This window comes from Tachysurus fulvidraco, chromosome 1, assembly GCF_022655615.1.
Source record: "Tachysurus fulvidraco isolate hzauxx_2018 chromosome 1, HZAU_PFXX_2.0, whole genome shotgun sequence".
NCBI classification, from domain to species: Eukaryota; Metazoa; Chordata; class Actinopteri; order Siluriformes; family Bagridae; genus Tachysurus; species Tachysurus fulvidraco.
The window spans coordinates 27,600,270-27,619,437 of NC_062518.1; the positions used below are offsets into that span (position 1 = coordinate 27,600,270).

The following is a 19,168-nucleotide window of genomic DNA, read 5'->3' on the forward strand; positions in this document are numbered from 1 at the left end:
TATGAGACCAGTAGTGTCCAATGTCTGTGGACCGGGGGAGGAAATGGGAGTACATGTAGGAAACCCCAGAAATACGGGGAGAACATGCATACTCCAGACACAGGACAGAGGTGGGAATCAAGCAAACAACTCTAGAGGTGTGAAGCAACCATGCCACCTGATTGCTCATATATAATAAGCTGAAAAGTAATAATTACACAAAAAATGTGTGGGAGGTGAATTATGAGAGATGAGACATGGGATTCTGGTAGAACACAAACCACGGAGTCACATTTACGTAACAAACTAATAAGTGCACTGTAGTAACTAGTACGTGAGTCCATCGCAAAGCTTTTGCTTGCAATAATTAAGGCACAAGATTAATGATAGAAATGACAATTGCTTCCTCGTTATATCTAGAAAAAATATCAAAACACGACCAAACAATATTTATTTCAGTGTTAACACCCTTGATGAGAGCTTTAAGCTCCAAACAGTCAGGTCATATATCCCCCGCTTTTGTTGACATCATCCTTTGCTTTATGCTATACTATGTCAATTTCCTTTATGATACTTATACCTTCATTAATCGCATCGACTAAACTCTGTGGATCGGTAATTTAGTGTTTAAGCTGTTAGACTAAAGTTGGAAGGTTGTGAGTTCAAATCCTAAAGGCATCAATTGCTCAGGTGTATAAATGCGATAAATGATTAAATCTTCATCCAAGAAGTTTGTATTTGTTTTTTATTAAATTTGCAAACTAATTCATATTTATTTTTAACCCTGACCCCATTTTATTTCCCCCCTTTCATAAACACGCCATTACAACAACAAAACTGTATTATAATACTATAAATTATTTATTAGCCTACATTTTGATAGACAAAGCCATTTTATAATATTGCGAATCTGCTGATCAGAATCAGCAGGTCCTCCTGACCGCTAGGCGTCATCATCTGACTCGACGTTTAAACAACCGTTTGCGCCAGAGGACGCTTAAAGAAAAAAATATTTACTTTTCCCACTCGTATTCCGGAGCGCCCTATTTTCTCTGCTACGATTGGCTAGTCGTGTATCAGGTACTGCACCGGGATTGGTCAGCTTTTTAAAACGACGGCGATTATGAGGCGGGGTTTGACCGAATGCGGGTGTGGAATAAACATGACTCTGTGTAGTCAAAAACGGTGAGGCGTAGTTGGGGAATGGATTTGTAAACGCGAACCTCTGGTTGACTCAGTAGCTTAAGCTTTGGCTACATAAGGCTGGAAACTCCCTGGCGCGTGAGAGGCGCAGTAAGCGAGATTAATTGTAGCCGGATGAGTAACAACGAAATAGATATTGTTTGTTGTGGACTTTGTTTGGCGCTGCGGAGGGACACAAAGCCGGCGGAGGCTGAAGAGCTGCGTTACGGCTGAAGAGCTGCTACTTAAGTAACTGACCGCTCTGTTTCAGTTCATCTACATACCGTAACATTTTACTGTCTAATGGTTTTTATTAAGACTATAGAGTCGTTGTTGTTTTATCACACGTTTAGCGGTGTGTTAGGTGACTGGCTAAACGTGAACATTTTAAACCTCTGGCTAGCAGCCGAGTTAGCATGAGAGACTAGCATCATAACAACAACATCATCATAACAACAGCAGCAGAGCAGCAGCAGCTCTGTGCTGCATCTCATACATGCGGGTCTTTAAAACCCGACGGAGGATTTCAAAGGAAACCGTTTATTTTTGTAGTTGTTGTTGAAATAAAGCAGAATATTTCAGGTGTCGGTCACTTGGTCATTAACAGTTCACGGTTGTTTTAAATCAGAGATGTGAGTGAAATAGAAACGGAAACTTTCCCCCCAAAAAGGACACAGGGTTGAATTTCTCATCTCAAAGGAAGATAAATCGGTTTGGAGTTTGGTTCACTGGACGCTCAAGCTGTAGTGTTTCTGCTTTGGAAGTGAAAAAGCTGTCCCTGGGATTCCCACAAGCCGTGTTCGCCTTTTCGTTTCTCTAATGCGGAGGCCCTGATCAGCCCCCCGGCGGCCCGCCATGCTCAAGTGCATCCCTCTCTGGCGGTGTAACCGCCACGTTGAGTCGGTGGATAAACGGCACTGCTCTCTGAACGCCGTCCCCGATGAGATCTACCGCTACACACGCAGTCTGGAGGAGCTCCTGCTCGATGCCAACCAGCTCAGAGAACTTCCCAAGGTAAGAGAAGCTCTACTACATCATCATGATCATATCTGGGTATGGAGTCGATCACTGCTGCATCAAGTCAAGAGTCAAGAAGCATTTTATTGTCATTTCAACCATATATAGCTGTTACAGTACCTCTGTAATGAGACAACGATTCTCCAGGATCATAGTGTTACATAGAACAAAGACCGGGCTATAAGGACTTAGTAAGTTAGTCCTACATACATAAAGTGCATCTGTGCAAACAGTGCAAGACAAGACAGTGCGGGACAAAAGACAGACAAGACAGTGCGGGACAAAAGACAGACAAGACAGTGCGGGACAAAAGACAGACAAGACAGTGCGGGACAAAAGACAGACAAGACAGTGCGGGACAAAAGACAGACAAGACAGTGCGGGACAAAAGACAGACAAGACCAGTGTAAATACTGTATGTTTAAACAGTATTGCATGTGCAGAAATACTGGAATGAACACATTAGTATGATAGCAGTTACATGAGGTATTGTAAAGTATTGTGCAAAACAGCAGTCAACTGAAATGTGAGACAGCATGTAAACAGTTTGATGGCTATATATTGGAAGTGTGTATATCCATCAAACTCTTTACATGCTGTTTTGTGCACTATTTTTGCTCTTTGCACATTACATTACAGAGGGTTCTCTTGGTCACTGATGTATCAGAGCTATGATTGCAGTCTGCTTTAAGGCTTTAGTTCTCTAAACCTCTCTACAGACGTGTGTATTCAGTCAACACCGCATGCAGGAGGCATTTTAACAATCAAATTTGACACCAGTTCCAGTCTTTCAGCCTCCCCCCCCCTTCCCCATGCTGCTCATACCTAATAGACCAGTTTCTATTTAGCTCTGAATTGAAGCGAAAATGGTTCCCTGTGTTTTGTTTGCTCTTTGAATTGGTTTCAGTCTCCAAATGAAAGTACAGGGTGTCCCTAAAATTTCCATACATAGGGAATATTAACACTTTTTTTTGCAGCAGAATGTCTTCCACAATGTATTAGTACTTGGTATTTATTAGATGCAGATGTTTTGAGAGCTTTTAAGAATGCTTTTCGATGAAGAACGACGTATTGGCTGGAAAAATGGCAAACAACCATTTTGGAAAACACGCGCACAAATACGACACTTGAGTATGTGCACACGAGAGAGTTTTATCGATCCGAAAGCATATTCTGTATGTACTGTTTATATGCACCGTAAACATTGTAACTCGATTTAAATATATGTTTACGTTACATATATTACAAACAAAACATTTGTAAAGTGGAAATAAACAAATGCACCACTGCCCCATATGTGTGTACAGAATGTTACTGTATACACACAAAACCTTGTCTACATGATTGTCATGTCTTTGTACGCACACACGCATGCACACACACACACACACACACGTCACCTCTCCCAGCTTTGGCTTGCAGTTTGGCCACTTTATGTACAAGTGTGTTTACATAATCAGTTAGTAATCAGACTGATACAATAGAAGTCATAAATGTATATACACATTTTTGAATCTGCTAATGAGTGAATTTACATCCGTCTTCCTGTTCAAAAGTTTACACCCCTAGCTCTTAATATTACTTCTTGAGAAACCGAATGTTTACACAGTGTACGAAATCCCTCGGTTGTCCTAAGTGTAAATAGATGGGACCGAACAGCATATTGATGCTTCTGGAAAAGGGTTGAATATGCAGAATATGCTGGAAAAGTAAATAAAGTGCAAGAGTGGGAGGAATTTTCTGTGGGCACTTTAACTGCTCAGGGCAAACAAGAATAAAGCACACGTAAATGTTTCACCTGGTTCAATTTTAGTTGTGCCTGGACTACCTGCAAAAATTCAGGGCAGTGCTGAATAAAAATAGTAAGAGATTTTTATGATCTCTCATTTTTTCCCTAATTATCATTTTGCAGATTCTGCACTGTATATGTAAACTTATTACTTCGACTGTACCTAAGTCGGATCGAAAAGCTCCAGCCGGTTCAAGTAAGCTCGATCTTAATGGAATTCCAATTGAAAGGGGTTTTGTGGAGATTGTGAATAATCCATTAAATAGGAAATAATTAGCCACGTAAACGCTTGAAGCCGATTCTATTCTCAGTCGAATATCACAGACATGTGGTGCAGTGGTGTGTATGTTTAAGATGTACAGAAATTTTGTTTTTAAATATATGTAATGCACATATAAACAAATATTTCACTGGGATTACAGTGTTTATGGTGAGTATAAACAGTGCTTTTGGAATCTGTAATTATAACCATACCTGTGTTTGGTGTAAGAGCGTTGTGTGTGTGTAAGAGCGTTGTGTGTGCCATGTTTCCTGTTAAAGCCCATCACGACCTTCCGATAGCTATCTGATCTGGCCATGAGAAGGATTTTAATACTTTCGTCTTCTCGGTTTGTACCACATAGGACAGAACAGCAGCTCACGTGTAACGAAATAAATCCAACAAAAAGTTGCAGGCAATGCGAAACAAAAGGCACTTCCTGCAGCCGGGTCAATTCAGGGTCAAATCACTTTCTCGCTGTAGTCAAGCCACTCAAGACTAGTTCACAAGGAAGCCCAAGGTTAGATTCAGACTGACCCAGAGCACACTGTAATATCAGGCAGCGTTCTCCTCACTTTCCTGCAGTTGTTTAGTAAAACTGTTTGAGGAGAAACTCGAGTCTGTGTGTAAACACGGGGGAAGAGAACTACAACCGATCAGCACGAAGAGCCGTCTGTTTATCCACCAGTCATGTTGCTTTAGTGGGAACTCATGGGAGGTTGTATATGGAACTGCTACTAAATTCTGCCTTTAAGCTGACACACGAGTTGGAGCTAGACAGAGGGTCAATACTTTAGATCTGTCTGTTTGTTTTAGATATCTGACAGACAGCAGGCTGAGGAGGGGAGAGAGGAACAAATTAATCTCACGACTACAGAAATGTGCTTCGAGCTATGTTACTTCCTCCTCCAAAGAGTCTTTTGTTAATCCACACTCCTGTTTGTAGGAGTGTGTGTGTGTGTGTGTGTGTGTGTGGGAGAGAGAGAGAGAGGAAGATTGTGTTGCAAGTCAGCTACCTGCCTGCATGTGCTATGAGGTTAGAGAGACGTGTAGGAGGGGTAAAAAGCGAACACCACAGCCTCCAGCAAATGCTAAGTGAAAGACGAGCGAAAAAAAAAAATCACAGGTAGCGTTTAAACAACAGAAGTCACAGTTGGTGGCCTCAGTCTGCTAAGTGACTCGTACAGGCTGCCTCAAGTCAGGAGTAGGTGCTGGTGGCTGTGTATATACGGTGTGTGTTATGTGTTGTGGAGGCTGCTGAGGGTGTCAGAAAGGTGCACAACATTATGCTGACAATGACACCGAGTTACTGATGCAGTGCGACACTTCAGGCTCAGAGCACAGCCCCGTGTGTGTGTGTGTGTGTGTGTGTGTGAACTGTTGGCATATGGATGCTGCTCGTTCTGCAGTAAAGAGAGAGGTCTTGTTCATCCCAAAAGTAAGAGTCATGAATTTATGCTGCGCTCAGCTAACCTTACAATCGGAATCATGACATTTTTAACCCTATGCGACCGATTTAAAGCAGAGTCGCTGCTTTCCCGTGTGTTGTGAGCAGGCGTGCTGATTTTACGTCACTTACTCAGCACGGGGTTAAGGACATTTGGTGCATTTGAGTCATGTCAGAAAGATTGTATTTCAGATTCAGAATTATGGGGGAAATGTCAGGATTTTCCTTGAAGTCTTCGTTGACTTTCCCAGCCGGAGGCGTGTCAGTCAGACAACATGGTGGCATAATAAATACATCAGCAGTGTACAATCATAATATAATAGGAAGCGTTAAGTTTACAGAGGCTTCCCAAACTAATTAAAAACACAAAAAGCTAAACACACCTGCCAGGACTCAGAATTATGGGAGTTACAATCTTTAGGTGTCTGAATATGATTTGTAGTAATTTGTACACAGCAGTATTTAAATTTTTTATTTTATTTAACTGAATGGACAACTGTGGACTCTGTGCAATCATCTTGGCGTTGATTGTTTTTTGAAATGCCGGCCAAATTAGCGGTGTTGCCAGAAATTGCAGGATGTTGTCATTTTTCTTTCAAACCACAGATTTCGGACCCATTTTCATTTCTTGTAAGCGATGTTTGGCCCAGCGATGGCCCACCTTTCTCTTCGAATTTCTTTTCGGCCCTCAATTTTTCACCATCTACCTGTAACCCGGACGTGTGGATGAGCAGCGTGCAGCCTGAGCGACTGTTAGATTCAGGCTTCACACTAACTCTCCCGCCTGCACCCGACATTTAGTCTGTTGTATTTTGTTGTATGCAAAACAATAACAAACTTGTGAGTGTCATCGAGGAAAACTTGAATGGAATCACACGATAAAAGGTATAAAAGCTCCACTTTGTCAATGCTGTAAAGCTTAGAAGGTCTTGCATCAGACCTGAGCATTTATGTGAAGATTTGTTTTTGCTGTTATAAATCTTCTCAAGAGAGAGAAAACGTACCGGTGTATTTGTTTCAGTTAGTCGACTAAGATTTCGATTCGCGCTTCATACCAATGTACCATCACTCTCGTACTTATCACTGCGCTATCAGCGGAGCATGTTAGCATTAGTATATGCTAATGCTTCACGGAGACCAGCTTGTGCCCTGGTTGTAGCTGTCGTAGTGTCCTGAGCGTGCCATATGGTGAGGCACAGCGTGTGGTGGCTCTGCCATTTGGTGTAATCCGCTTGAACTCTAATCCACCCTTCCCTAGTTAAGAGTGTTAATCATGACCGGCCAACATACTGACATGCTTCACACCACACATTTCTGGGATTTTTGTATTTCTGTGAAGCGTTTATTGAGAGCCAGGCAGTATTATGTCCTGCCTGAAACAGCTTAACGTTTACTGACAGGTATTCGCTTAACCAAGGCCGTGACTGCTGGCCGTCTGACTAGTCGAGAGGTTGAATTAATTTGCGAGCGCAAGACTGCAGAGGAAGCAACCTGGTTGATCAGTCTGAGCAGATGGAGGTTTTAGTTGCTCTTGCTGGGTTTAATGATGTTCACCCCGGTGCTCAGTGACACCTACATGGAGGCTTATGCTTCAGGCAGGCATAACTAGACTCGATTTAGTTTTTCTTTAGTTCTGCTTATTACACTGCTATGAACATGCCTACGGCTAAATACTGTTGTTCACTACATTGTACTCGGTAGATGGGAATTTCTGGTGTGCTTGAATGCTGAATTAATATTCTGGAGTGTAACACATGCTTTGGCTAAAAAGCATCAGTCACAAGGATGGACAACGGATTATCTAGTTCTGTTCTGTTTCACTTGTTCTTCGTTGTGTTCATTAGTGACGTGCATTAATACTGACCGAAACAAATGATTTGATGATACAGCACCTCATGTTTGCAGGTTCTCATTTCAGTTTTCATGCCGCACCCTGTTTAAGAACACAGTCACAGTGTTGACTGGAGAGCGTGAGAGATTTCGCTGAGTGTTGCTAGAATGTTTGCATGAACCCGTATTTATTCAATTGAAGGAGTGATTATGCCACACAGAGCCTGGGAGAGACTCCGTGTTTTTGTTTAGAGGAACAGCCGGGTCTTTATTTCCTGCACTGTAAAAGAAGTGGAAAAAGGACACCAGCATGCGTACTGAATGTAAATGTATGGAAAAAATCTCAAAGCCTGCACCGTAGTGTACTTCGTATTTGCCGTCGATCACAGCCATATTTAAAGTGTTATTGTCTTTTACCATAGAAACAGGAAGTGTTTATAATTGCCCCTCAGCAGGAGGGAGTAATGTGGGGGAAATAGGATTAATAGTGTGAATATCGGATCCTGGTCTTACAACTGTTCAGGCTCTGATTTGGCAGCAAAGCAGCTGAAGAGACAAAACCCCCCTCACGCCCTCCTGTTCTCAGTCACCGTGCACCTCCTGATCTTGCTTCACATTATGGAAAACGTAACTTGTGCTGTCCTTTTGCATGTCTTTTTTTTGTATTGTTATTTTTTTTTTGTGTGTGAGACGAAACCCCATGACTACACACAGTGGATGATCCTTAAAGCTCAGCAGATAAACCCTGCACATTCACAGCATCCCGTACACAAGAAAAGCTGCAGGAAAGCAGGCCAGCTCATGTTAATCATTTACATGCTATCACTCGCACATATTGTAAGTAAACCACCCTGTTCCTCGGCTCGCTGTGCACATTTACGGAATCATCTGGAGCATTGACAGGTTAGATAATGTGATGTGACACGCCCTGTTGCAAATCCAAAACTTTGCAGCTTTTATTTCACCGGGTGTTTGTCAGCTGTGTAAACTTGATAAAAACTCATCTGGAGTTACCAGCTAGTTGTTTGTTTGTTTGTTTTTTAATAAGGGATAACTGCAGCTACGTAGAAGGTCACTCAGGAATGTGAGAACATAAATGCAAAACAATTGTCAAAAATTTCAGTTTGTATTGCAGATACAGAGGTATTTATCTTTTGGTTACACATGAAGACCCTTCAGGATTTTATTCTTGCAGTCAAAAATGCTCGATCATGCTGTGAATTTTTTGCTGCAACATACAGAGGTTCTCATGCTGAATTGGTGATACTGCAAGCCAAGGATTCTTCACATGTAATGACTTTCTACGATAGCTGTACTCCATTTAATACAAGTGAATCAAAGAGGGCTTTGGTTAAATGTGTGTTGTAATGATTTCACCCAATTCAACCCGTGACTATTAACTATTGAACGTCTGCAGTCGATTTGAAAAATTGCAAGTGGCGTTTGCTTGATTTTTCCCTTCGTTGCTGTGATGACAATTTCTCTGAGACAGCATTTTACTTCGTTTTCCATAGATTCAGTCGGTGTACATGATCTAGTTGTAAGCTTTCAGTCTCAGTGCTCATCATGTTTATAACGTCTTTTTATTGTTTTGTTAGTCGTTTGTTCGAAACCGTAATGGGCGTAATAGACAACAGGCACTTGGTTTCAGGTAGCTTGTTTTCAGATGCAAGACTACACCACTTATCAAAAGGTTCATCAATCTAAATAGGCCATAGTGATTAAGATACTGAACATCTAGAAGTCAAGAAAGATGAGCTTCACTTTTGTTTAACATTTTGTTCAGCATGTGGTCTTGTTTGCCGAGATATTAGTCTACCGCTGCTGAGCGTGTGTAGATTGTAGTTCTCGATCGGTTCGATAACGTTTCGCATTTTCCACAACTGATGCTGTATGTGAAAGTGAAAATAAGACGAGACATCTAAGATCAATAACGTGCATTGTTATCAAACAGCATGCGGTTCAGAATGAGGCCCATCCCCCCAACTTCACAACATCCCTTCTTTTGTCCCCCCACCCTGAGCCAGATTAAGGCTTCATTTGTCTTTGAAAGCATGCTTAATCACTCACACACACACACACCCTGCATTCTCACACGCAAGGCACATTTTCTTCAGAGGTCTTCACGTGATGCCTGTAAACTGATCTTTACACATCTAGACCTGGGAACAGTGCACCACGTGTGTCCTACCTGTCTGTGCTCTTTACTAATGGGAAGCACAGGCTTGCTGTATCATTGCAACAGAAGGAAAAAGTTCTCCGACAAGTAATTCAGTTTTCATTGCAGTTGTAGAGAAGCATCAACAGACTGCAGGTTTATTGATGAACATATCGAAGCAGACCTAGACTTAAACCTTGGATATTGGAACACCTCGTTGAGACGAGAGATCAGAAGAAAATGTCCACATTGGACATTCGAGCCGCCATGAAGGACATAGAAACTCAAATAATCACTCTGTTTTGTGCCAGCATCTTGGCACTGTAGGGTGCAGAGTTTATATGTGATTTTTAATGTTCACGTCAGTTCATCATTCCCTCTCGACCCATATTAGTAATTTTATGCCATGTGCTGCCACCACGTGATTCGCTGATTGGATAACAGCATGAATGTGCATGTGTTCCTGTTAATGTAGACGGTGAGTGTTTTTCACTGTGCAACACTGACATTATTCAGATCAAGGAGAATGTTAGCTGCATTGGTAAAAGAGAAGCAATATCATGATAGTTCAGTGGGGTAATGTAAAGTTAGGAGTCTTGTGCTAAGCCAAAGTGCATGCATTGTGTACATATATTTTAACTCCTAGACATCCAGTTGTGTGATATTGAAGCACAATAGGATGAAATGTCTGTCTTTGTACAGCTCAGCCTTGAATTAAACCACTGACTTGAGAAACACAGTTCTAAACTGTAGCATTGTTGTGATTTCAATCCTGTATCAATTAGGTAACTCTGTAAAATCATAAACGCATTAGAGAGAGTTTGAGCTGGTTCCATTGGGACTGGGCAAGAAAGCAACGTAACAACATTGTGCTATAACATCACTATAATACACATTTTGAAGTATTAAATTTATTGGCTGCTGTCGATGCTTTGTCGTTCTATTTAAACATAAGTGCTTGAAAGTGCTTGGCCATACAAAACTAAATATACGACTTGTTCCATACCCTAATTCGGTCATTTCCTACCCATCATCCAGCTTCCCCATTATATGACAGTATTTCACTCTTTTGTCTGTCTGATTGGCGTGTGTGTGTGTGTGTGTGTGTGTGTGTGTGTGTGTGTGTGTGTGTGTGTGTGTGTGTGTGTGTGTGTGTGTGTGTGTGTGTGTGTGTGTGTGTGTGTGTGTGTGTGTGTGTGTGTGTGTGTGTGTGTGTGTGTGTGTGTGTGTGTGTTCCTCTGTTTGAAACCCAGTAGGTGGGGGTGTGGTTGGTGGGTTGGCTTCTCTCTGTATCCTGTAGAACTGGCCCAGCAGTGCCCATAAATCACAGCTGCCATTGTATGCTATGCAGTAAACCTCCACTCATCCCCATCATCCCCCGCATACTCTCACTCTCTGTTCCTCCAGCAGTCCTCTGGCCCAGACTGGAAAGACCCAGATTTAGATCAGACTGTCTTCTTTCCTTTTTGACCTAATTAGTTTATTCTTTTTTCTTTCTTTTCTGTTTTTATTTTGTTTCCTGTCCAATACATGTAATTATAATCCGTTGCAGACATTTTGTTCTTTGTCTTAACAGCTGAGTGTTTTATTAAATTTGAATAGTTTATTTTGCTGTTTTATTAGTGGGGAAATTATGAAGCATATGGAATAATGCACTAATATTTTAAATAGAATGGCTTAACAGTGAAGATTCAATGGAAAAGTATTGTAAGAAATATTGAAAGGTCTTTTTTTTTTTTTTACTAAGAAATGCATTATGGGGATTGCAGCTGCTTTAAGCACATGTACAAGATATGATGTTCTAAGCATATGTTCGGAATACAGACGAGACAGGATCATTTTCCCTCCCAGTTTTCTTTAAATTAAAAGTCAGTTTTGGTTGGATGGTAGGTAGATTAAGGCTAAGCATCATCGCAGCCTGTGTGACACTTAATTCTGTGTTATATGTCGACATTCATGCTTCTTAGATTTGTTTTCTAACCATTTACAATGTTTCCGTTTGCAGTTGTTTGTAATGGCAAAATTCTGTAGCTGATTATTTATGAGGGAGTAAATAACGCTGTGACCTGAAACGTGAAAGCCGGTGTATTTCGCAAATACTGGAAAAATGTTGCGTAGCAAAACACTCTTCAACTCAACTAGTGATGTTTGACTCCTGATGCTGGTGAGGAGCAGGAGGCAGTTCTTACTTTAGAGTGTGTTACATTGCCCTGTGATGCAGCATGAGCAGCTCTTCTTATAGAGGCAGCTAGCTTGGACAAGTTTGCAACTAGTGAAGACTGTTAGGTATTCATTGTTCTGAAAAACGGCATGAAACACTCGCAGTTCAAATCTCAGAACTATCGGAAAACCACTCCTGATCCCTTTAGCAAGACCCTTAACCGTCAGCTGCATTGCTCGTTGGCATAAAAGCGTCGTTAAGTAAGTATATTTAAATGAGGTTGTTAGAGAAGGGGACAGAGATATTGTGTAATCCAGAGTAATCAACAAGGTCATGGTAAAGTTTCAGCTTTCTGCATGTAGGATATGTCCTAGTTTAGTTTTTGCCTCAGCTGTAGAGTTCAGCAGTTGTGCAGCGGTGATTATAACATAAGAGGCTGGAGAATCTAATTAACTGGCTGGAAACACGTAGCAGCATCACCTTTTGTCTGAACAGATGACTAGCTGCCTCCTACATCCTGCCCCACCTCCCTGCTGTGGTCTGATTCCGGAGGAGGATTAGCCCCCTTTTTTTTGCCCACTTTTGTTCTGTAGTTTGCTAGATTCACTCGGAAGAACTGAAGCGGATGGAGTGTGTTCAAAAAAGAGGAGTACGCCTGTTTTGGAACAACGCAATACCTAAACATTTCACATGAATACCAGGCAGTTGGACAGATCAGCTGTGTTTGCAGGTAAATAAAGGTGGCGTCAGGTGACCTACAGTATGCTGGCGTTAAGCTTGTGTGACTCTATAAACAGCCTTCCATGCAAGCACTTCAAATTTAATCCCAAAGATAGTCACCATTCACAGCAGAATGTTTACCACCTTCTTCCCTCTGCCTCTGTTGAAATCCTCGTCTGAGCTTGAATCAAGCTTTATGCATTCTCACCTGAAAAAAAGGATACAGCTGAAATTAAATGGAGGCACACAGGCTCAGGTGACCTCCAGCAGCGGCCTTTAATCCACTCTTTAAAAACGTGTCTCTCAGAGATTTTTATCCAATTGAGAAGTTTCTTAGTGCAAATAGTCACACTCGTGTTCTGTGCATCGGGCTGCGTGCGACCAACTTATGAAGCATTTGACGATGGACGGTTTACATTAACCGCTCCTTTTTTTTATTCTGCTCACTGCCAGTGCAGGAGCTTAATCAGCATGTGTGTGACCGGGTAAACAGGCTCCAGCACATATGATCCAGGCACAATGATTAAAACTCAGTGTGACCGGATTCACACCCGCCTGGAAAGACATGTCATTATTGATGCCTTTGTCTTGCTCTGCTGCTCTGTGTGTGTCAGCCATTATGCAGTTTATGGACTCTGATATACACTGAATCAATTCGAAGCTTATTCATGTGCTTCAGAACCGTGCCATCAATTTTGATCATAAATTTGTTACTAAGTGTAGACGAAAACACGAATAGCCATTAAGACAGAAAAAAGTTTTTAGTGACCAGACATCTCTGATGATCTGTGCATTGTTGCTGATCATAATGTACACTGATCACACCTGAATAACATGAAACAAGCCTCCTAATGCAGAATACATTATATTAATTAGCTTTTGGTAATTGGCTTAAAAAGGTACGCTTGCAACTGTCTGTTTTCCACCACTAGATGAGACTTTTTTTCTTTGTCGGTCGGTCTGTCTGTCTGTCGGTCTTTCTTTCCGCCGGTCTTTCTTTCTGTCGGTCTGTCTGTCTTTTTGTCTGTGTGTCTGTCTTTCTGTCTGTCAGTCTTTCTTTTTGTTTTTAGCTGCTAGATACAGTAAGCTGTATGCAATAACAGAATGTAACTTGTTTCATGGATCGTCATAACATTAACTTTAACTACAAACTGTTTACAAAGTGCAGTGTGTTTATAAATTCAAAAACACGATCAACTGGTTTATTTTGCTGTCGCACCATTGGCCGTGTGTTATTACTTGCATCCATGAATCCAGCTCTGTGCCTTTTAGACCCATATATAAATAATGAAAGCCCACATTAGCTTATTAAAAAGAAACCAAGCAAATGTTTATTCTTTCTCTTGAACTGGTTTTATTTTCAGCCCCGCATGTGAACCATGGCAGAATCTGTTTGAAAACCTCCGTAAAGCAGCTGATATTTTTTTCCATTGACTTTGGAAAGGTACTGGGGTCAACTTTCTTAGAAATGTTTGTTGAACGTTCAGACTGTTCAGGGATATGATTATACATTGTTGACTCAAGAGGCCATGTCTGAGCAGTGGCAGTAGTGCCCTCATGTTTTAATGATGTCAGCTGTTCTGTATAATTATTTTTTATGTTCCTTCTATATGTGTTTGTCCTCCTTCGTGACACGCATAACGCTCCCTGCTATAGGCTCCGCTATGGCAAATCCCCACCGAGTCATGTTTCCAGGGCTACAGGATGCAAGTGAAACCCGCATAGAGCTCATGTTGCTGGTTGCCAAATAGACCATCAAGCTGTTCATGCATCCTGAAATAAGGGAAACATCTTTACAGAGTGTGTAACGCTGATACGATACTGTTTTGCATCATCTCCTTAGGAACGATTAAGACCTTCTTTCCCTCCTACATATAAATGACATCTGGATGTAAGATTTATCAAGCAACACACTTGCATGGGGTCGTGAATTCCCCCCCAAGCAGGAAGCATATCAGTGATGCTGTTTAATGTTTCTTTGATGTAACAGCAGGTCACGTTCTGTGGTGTATTTGAAGACTGACCCGATCGCCCAGCATTTGATTCTGAAACCACCGTTTTGAAGCAGGTCATTTTGCACTTCCCGACTGGAATGGCACATGCGCTCTGTAAAAATAGTTCTCTCACCCGCCCTTCTCTCTTAAGAGTTTAAAGTCAGGACATCTGTCCCAACATGTCTATAACTTTCAGTCAAAATAAACCTTAAGCTCTCTCAGCACCTGTTTATCGTGTCCCGATGTTGATGCACCGAGTATCGGCACTATGTGTAGTGACGATGTTGATTAAGATCTGAAATAAAAGTGTACAGCAAAAAAATAATAATCGTGTAGACTTCTTGGCCTTGAGGTTTCCCAGACATCGTCTTTGCATGTCTGCTGTTTAAATCTCTGTTTATTCATTGAACAGCCCCAGACTGAAGAGTATGTCCTGTCAGCTTGCTTTGTGTGACCTCATCTAACGTGTGATTTTAATTGGTTTAGGTTATTAGGTCTCTCGGGTAGACTCAGTCATAACTGAAACAGCTACAGAAGTGCCAATGTTTACGTGTTTCTGATAAGAACATACATCCGTACTTTTACAACGGGAGTGCGCTTCAAGTTATGACAAATATACCAAAAGTCAAGCCGTCTTTTTCCCCCTTTACCAAAACTGCAGATGAGTCAGTCAGCATATGAATCTTGAATGATTGACAGGTCTGTAGGTGCTTTCGAAATCTGACTTTCAGCAAGCCGGCACTGTAAATAGAGAATGCGTGGAGTTCTTTAGCTAACATTAAACATGTAACATCTGCGTAACATCAGTTATCAATATTTATGAAGTAAGCAACAAAGGTTTAGCCCGCCAAAACCTGCGCTTTGATTTTTTTTCTTTCTTTGCTGAAAAGGGTAAGAGGCTGATAATTTCTCTTTTTGTTTCAAAGTGACACACACACTTCTTTACAGAAACTGAAACGGTAATGATTAGGAAGATTTTGAAATTGCTGCGTTTTTTGACGTTCTCACAGTGAAAATATCAGCCACATGAAACCGTTTCTGGGTTTCTATGAAAAACAAAATCAGTCCATGAAACGTTAGTGTTTTGGTCTTGATTTCACAAGCAGAAATATATGTTATGATATTTTACTGGAGTTTTGATGCCGATCTCTCTTCGGGTTAAGCAGGTCCACAGACGTAAAGAACTACTTCATCCGATCACTGGCTCCTTGCTGCATAAATATTCTTGTTAAGATTTTCTTTTGACTGGCACTTTGTTCTGTACTCCTCCTTTTAAACTCTCTTTATGTAGTTGGCTTTGTGGACATTACCATGCTAATGCACTTCCATTAGCATAAAGCAAAAAGCTAGAGCGTGCCGTGGGTGTGTTTTGTCTGGCGTGGCAGCACTTTGCGTTGCAGGCTGTAGACAGCACTTTTTGTCTGTTTTTGTTCGATCCTGACAGCACAGGAGAAGCCAGAATGCGTCCTGTTTACTGAGGCAATTACGTGTGCCGGAGCTCGGGCTCGTTGATGTGTGTGTTTGTCTTGTTGATTCCTGTCTGCTGGGAGAGCTGTGGCAGGCAGGAAACGAGAATAATAGAGTGAGCTGAGGAATGTAGTGTTTCTGTTTTGGAGAGTTTGTCAGCACAGTTGCAGTAGAGCTTTACGTAAACCCATTTTTATCTCCCCTGCCCTCAGACTAGCAGTTTTGCTGAATGAGTACGTTTACATACACAGACTAATCTGATCCAGAAAAACCACCAGGTCTTTGTGACCCCGTCATTAATCAGACGTCTTTTCATGTTGTTGCTGTCAACACCAATAGTACCAATACTTATGTCTTCACGTTTTATCTCTTGCAGTTTGGAAATAGTTATTACTTGATTTCAGTCCCTCCAGGATTTTGCTTGTTTTTTTTTTATTTGTGAATGTTTGATTTTAGTGCAGCTGTTTTTTTTGTTTTTTTTTTGTTTTTGTTTTTGTTTTTAATTTCTGATTCAACTTGCAAAAATGACACAAATCTTTGAATTTGCAAGCACATGATTTTTCTTGTAAATTCCTACCAGTAAAGACACACATGCAATTAGTGCTGTATTCGTTTTTGAATGTGAATCAACGAGGGCTGAGTGTGCGTTTTGATGATGTCGCATGACTCTGCACTGATCCGCTGCTCTTCCCTGTATCATGGAGTTTGTTTATTTGCTCATTCATTTCTGAGATGGGACTGTTTCTATATGTAGTACACGAATACACTAGTTCACTTGCTACAGGGACGGACAAGTCGTAAATAACTCCGTAAGCTAGTCCCATAGCATAGAATGGGTCCAGATTTTGCTAGGCCAGAAATCTGTACAATAACACGCTTGATAATAATATAAAATATATAATATGTCTCTAGCTATTAGGGTACGTGTGAGTGCCGTGATACAAAATAATGTCGTTCTCCATTAACATGATGTTTAACGCTGAACATTGTATTTGCCCCCTGTGATTTGAGGTGTCCTTGCCTCGTAGCTCGCATCTATAAATGATGAGCTAACAACTTGAATACAAAATCCGCTTCATAAAGGGCTACTGAGACGTCCGTAACCGGTACATGTGTATTTGGGAGTTTTTACATTTGCAAGTCGCACTGTATACTTGTGTTCAAGTAACAGCCATTTTACTCCAGATATGTTTCTCTCTCAGGTTTGTGATCTAGATATACTGTACAGTGATGCCATATTAACACAGCCTTAATGTACCCATGCATGATTGTTGAGGTAAAATCTGTGCTTGATCACATTCAGTAATGGCTTTGATCTGTTTACGATGTTGTATCTGCTAGCTGCCAAGTTCTAAGCTGTCTTGTTAGTGTATGATCATGTAAACAGCATCTTTGTCTTTTTGTTTTCATTGTGACGTCTGGAGTAAGTCAGCGAGTGACTTAACATGTATCTGTCTGACCTGATGTGTTTAACCCTGACTCTACACAGCATATGAGACTTCTCGATCTGATTAAAGGTTGTCAGTCATAAGGTCTGACACCGAATGATGCTGACAACGATCGTGACTCGTAGGAAGGCGTATAAAATGCTGTACTTGCCGCTGCCGAGGTACTCGATTTTAAAATCCCATGCTGCCATATCGTTGCTCGAGCTAAAAGTTATTTAGGCTTGTTTTGCATTTTAGTTGGATGTAAGTCTGGCTTTAAACGTCCGCTTACATTCCCATAGCGTGCGTTTAACCAAACATCCCTTAGCAGCCATAAATTTACTCAGAGAATCGACAGCTTCGGTAGCACTAGTGAGCTGCAGAAATAATAAGAAGGATGTTTTATGAGGCTACGAACCTTAGAACCAGTGACCTGTTGACTTGTTGACATAACCACAGTAATACAGAGCATTAAATTTTAGTAAAAATTAAGTGTACACTGCATGATTGGTGCACTGATATTGGAAAATATGACAAATAGGCAAATCTCCTGCTCTGGTTCGGTGGTTGGTACCAAAAACGCTTTTACCAGCTTTAATATAAGGCTACATGTGTACAGGGGTTTTTAATGAGGCATCATTGTAAATAGGTTTGTTACAGTGATGAAATGGTCTGTTTGCTTTCTGTCTGGTTTTGGGAAAGTGTGTATTTCAATTCTGTTAGTTAGTTTTATTGGTCCAGGGAAACGGGAAGGGGAAACGTGTGTGAGAATATCACAACTCCACCATCAAGTCTGAAATTCCCTGTCTTACCCCCGTATTTCACGTCTTATGCGTTCACGTCTTTCCTGTTTATGCACAAATGCGTGCAGCATCAACAGCTTCAGCAGCCCTGAGATTCCTCACGGCATTCTTTTGGGTGAAAGGTCATCCCCAAACATTTTCACAGAAGTTGTCAGGGTGTGTGGGAGGGTTAGTGAGTCAATACTGGGCGTATTTATTGGCACACGGAGGGTTGTGACTTAAGGAAAAAGAGGCATGAATGGAATCTCCTGGATTCTACACCACTTTCATTCCAGAGGCCACACACACTATTTTGATCGTCTGCGTGTGCGTGCGTCTGTCTGCGTGTGTGTGTGTGTCTGTCTGCGTGTGTGTGTGTGTCTGTCTGCGTGTGTGTGTGTGTCTGTCTGCGTGTGTGTGTGTGTCTGTCTGCGTGTGTGTGTGTGTCTGTCTGCGTGTGTGTGTGTGTCTGTCTGCGTGTGTGTGTGTGTCTGTCTGCGTGTGTGTGTGTGTCTGTCTGCGTGTGTGTGTGTGTGTCTGTCTGCGTGTGTGTGTGTGTGTCTGTCTGCGTGTGTGTGTGTGTCTGTCTGCGTGTGTGTGTGTGTCTGTCTGCGTGTGTGTGTGTGTGTGTCTGTCTGCGTGTGTGTGTGTGTGTCTGTCTGCGTGTGTGTGTGTGTCTGTCTGTCTGCGTGTGTGTGTGTGTGTGTGTCTGTCTGCGTGTGTGTGTGTGTGTGTCTGTCTGCGTGTGTGTGTGTGTGTCTGTCTGCGTGTGTGTGTGTGTCTGCGTCTGTCTGTCTGCGTGTGTGTGTGTGTCTGCGTCTGTCTGTCTGCGTGTGTGTGTGTCTGCGTCTGTCTGTCTGCGTGTGTGTGTGTCTGCGTCTGTCTGTCTGCGTGTGTGTGTGTGTGTCTGTCTGCGTGTGTGTGTGTGTGTGTCTGTCTGCGTGTGTGTGTGTGTG

The 19,168-nt window shown here is 41.7% G+C and overlaps 1 protein-coding gene across 28 annotated transcripts in view; it reads left to right on the forward strand.

The window, feature by feature from the left end:
• The first annotated feature begins 1,133 nt into the window (after window positions 1-1,133).
• The window catches only part of scrib (scribble planar cell polarity protein), a 72,949-nt gene continuing 54,914 nt past the window's right edge, over window positions 1,134-19,168 (forward strand). For 14 of the 28 annotated variants that reach the window (XM_047822699.1, XM_047822764.1, XM_047822713.1 and 11 more), the window contains exon 1: window positions 1,135-2,175. In XM_047822699.1, the coding sequence (XP_047678655.1) occupies window positions 2,017-2,175 (159 nt within the window). In that variant the 5' untranslated portion in view covers window positions 1,135-2,016. Of the gene's footprint in view, window positions 2,176-19,168 lie in introns of all 28 variants that reach the window. The other 14 variants (XM_047822728.1, XM_047822757.1, XM_047822778.1 and 11 more) reach the window with 5 other exon arrangements.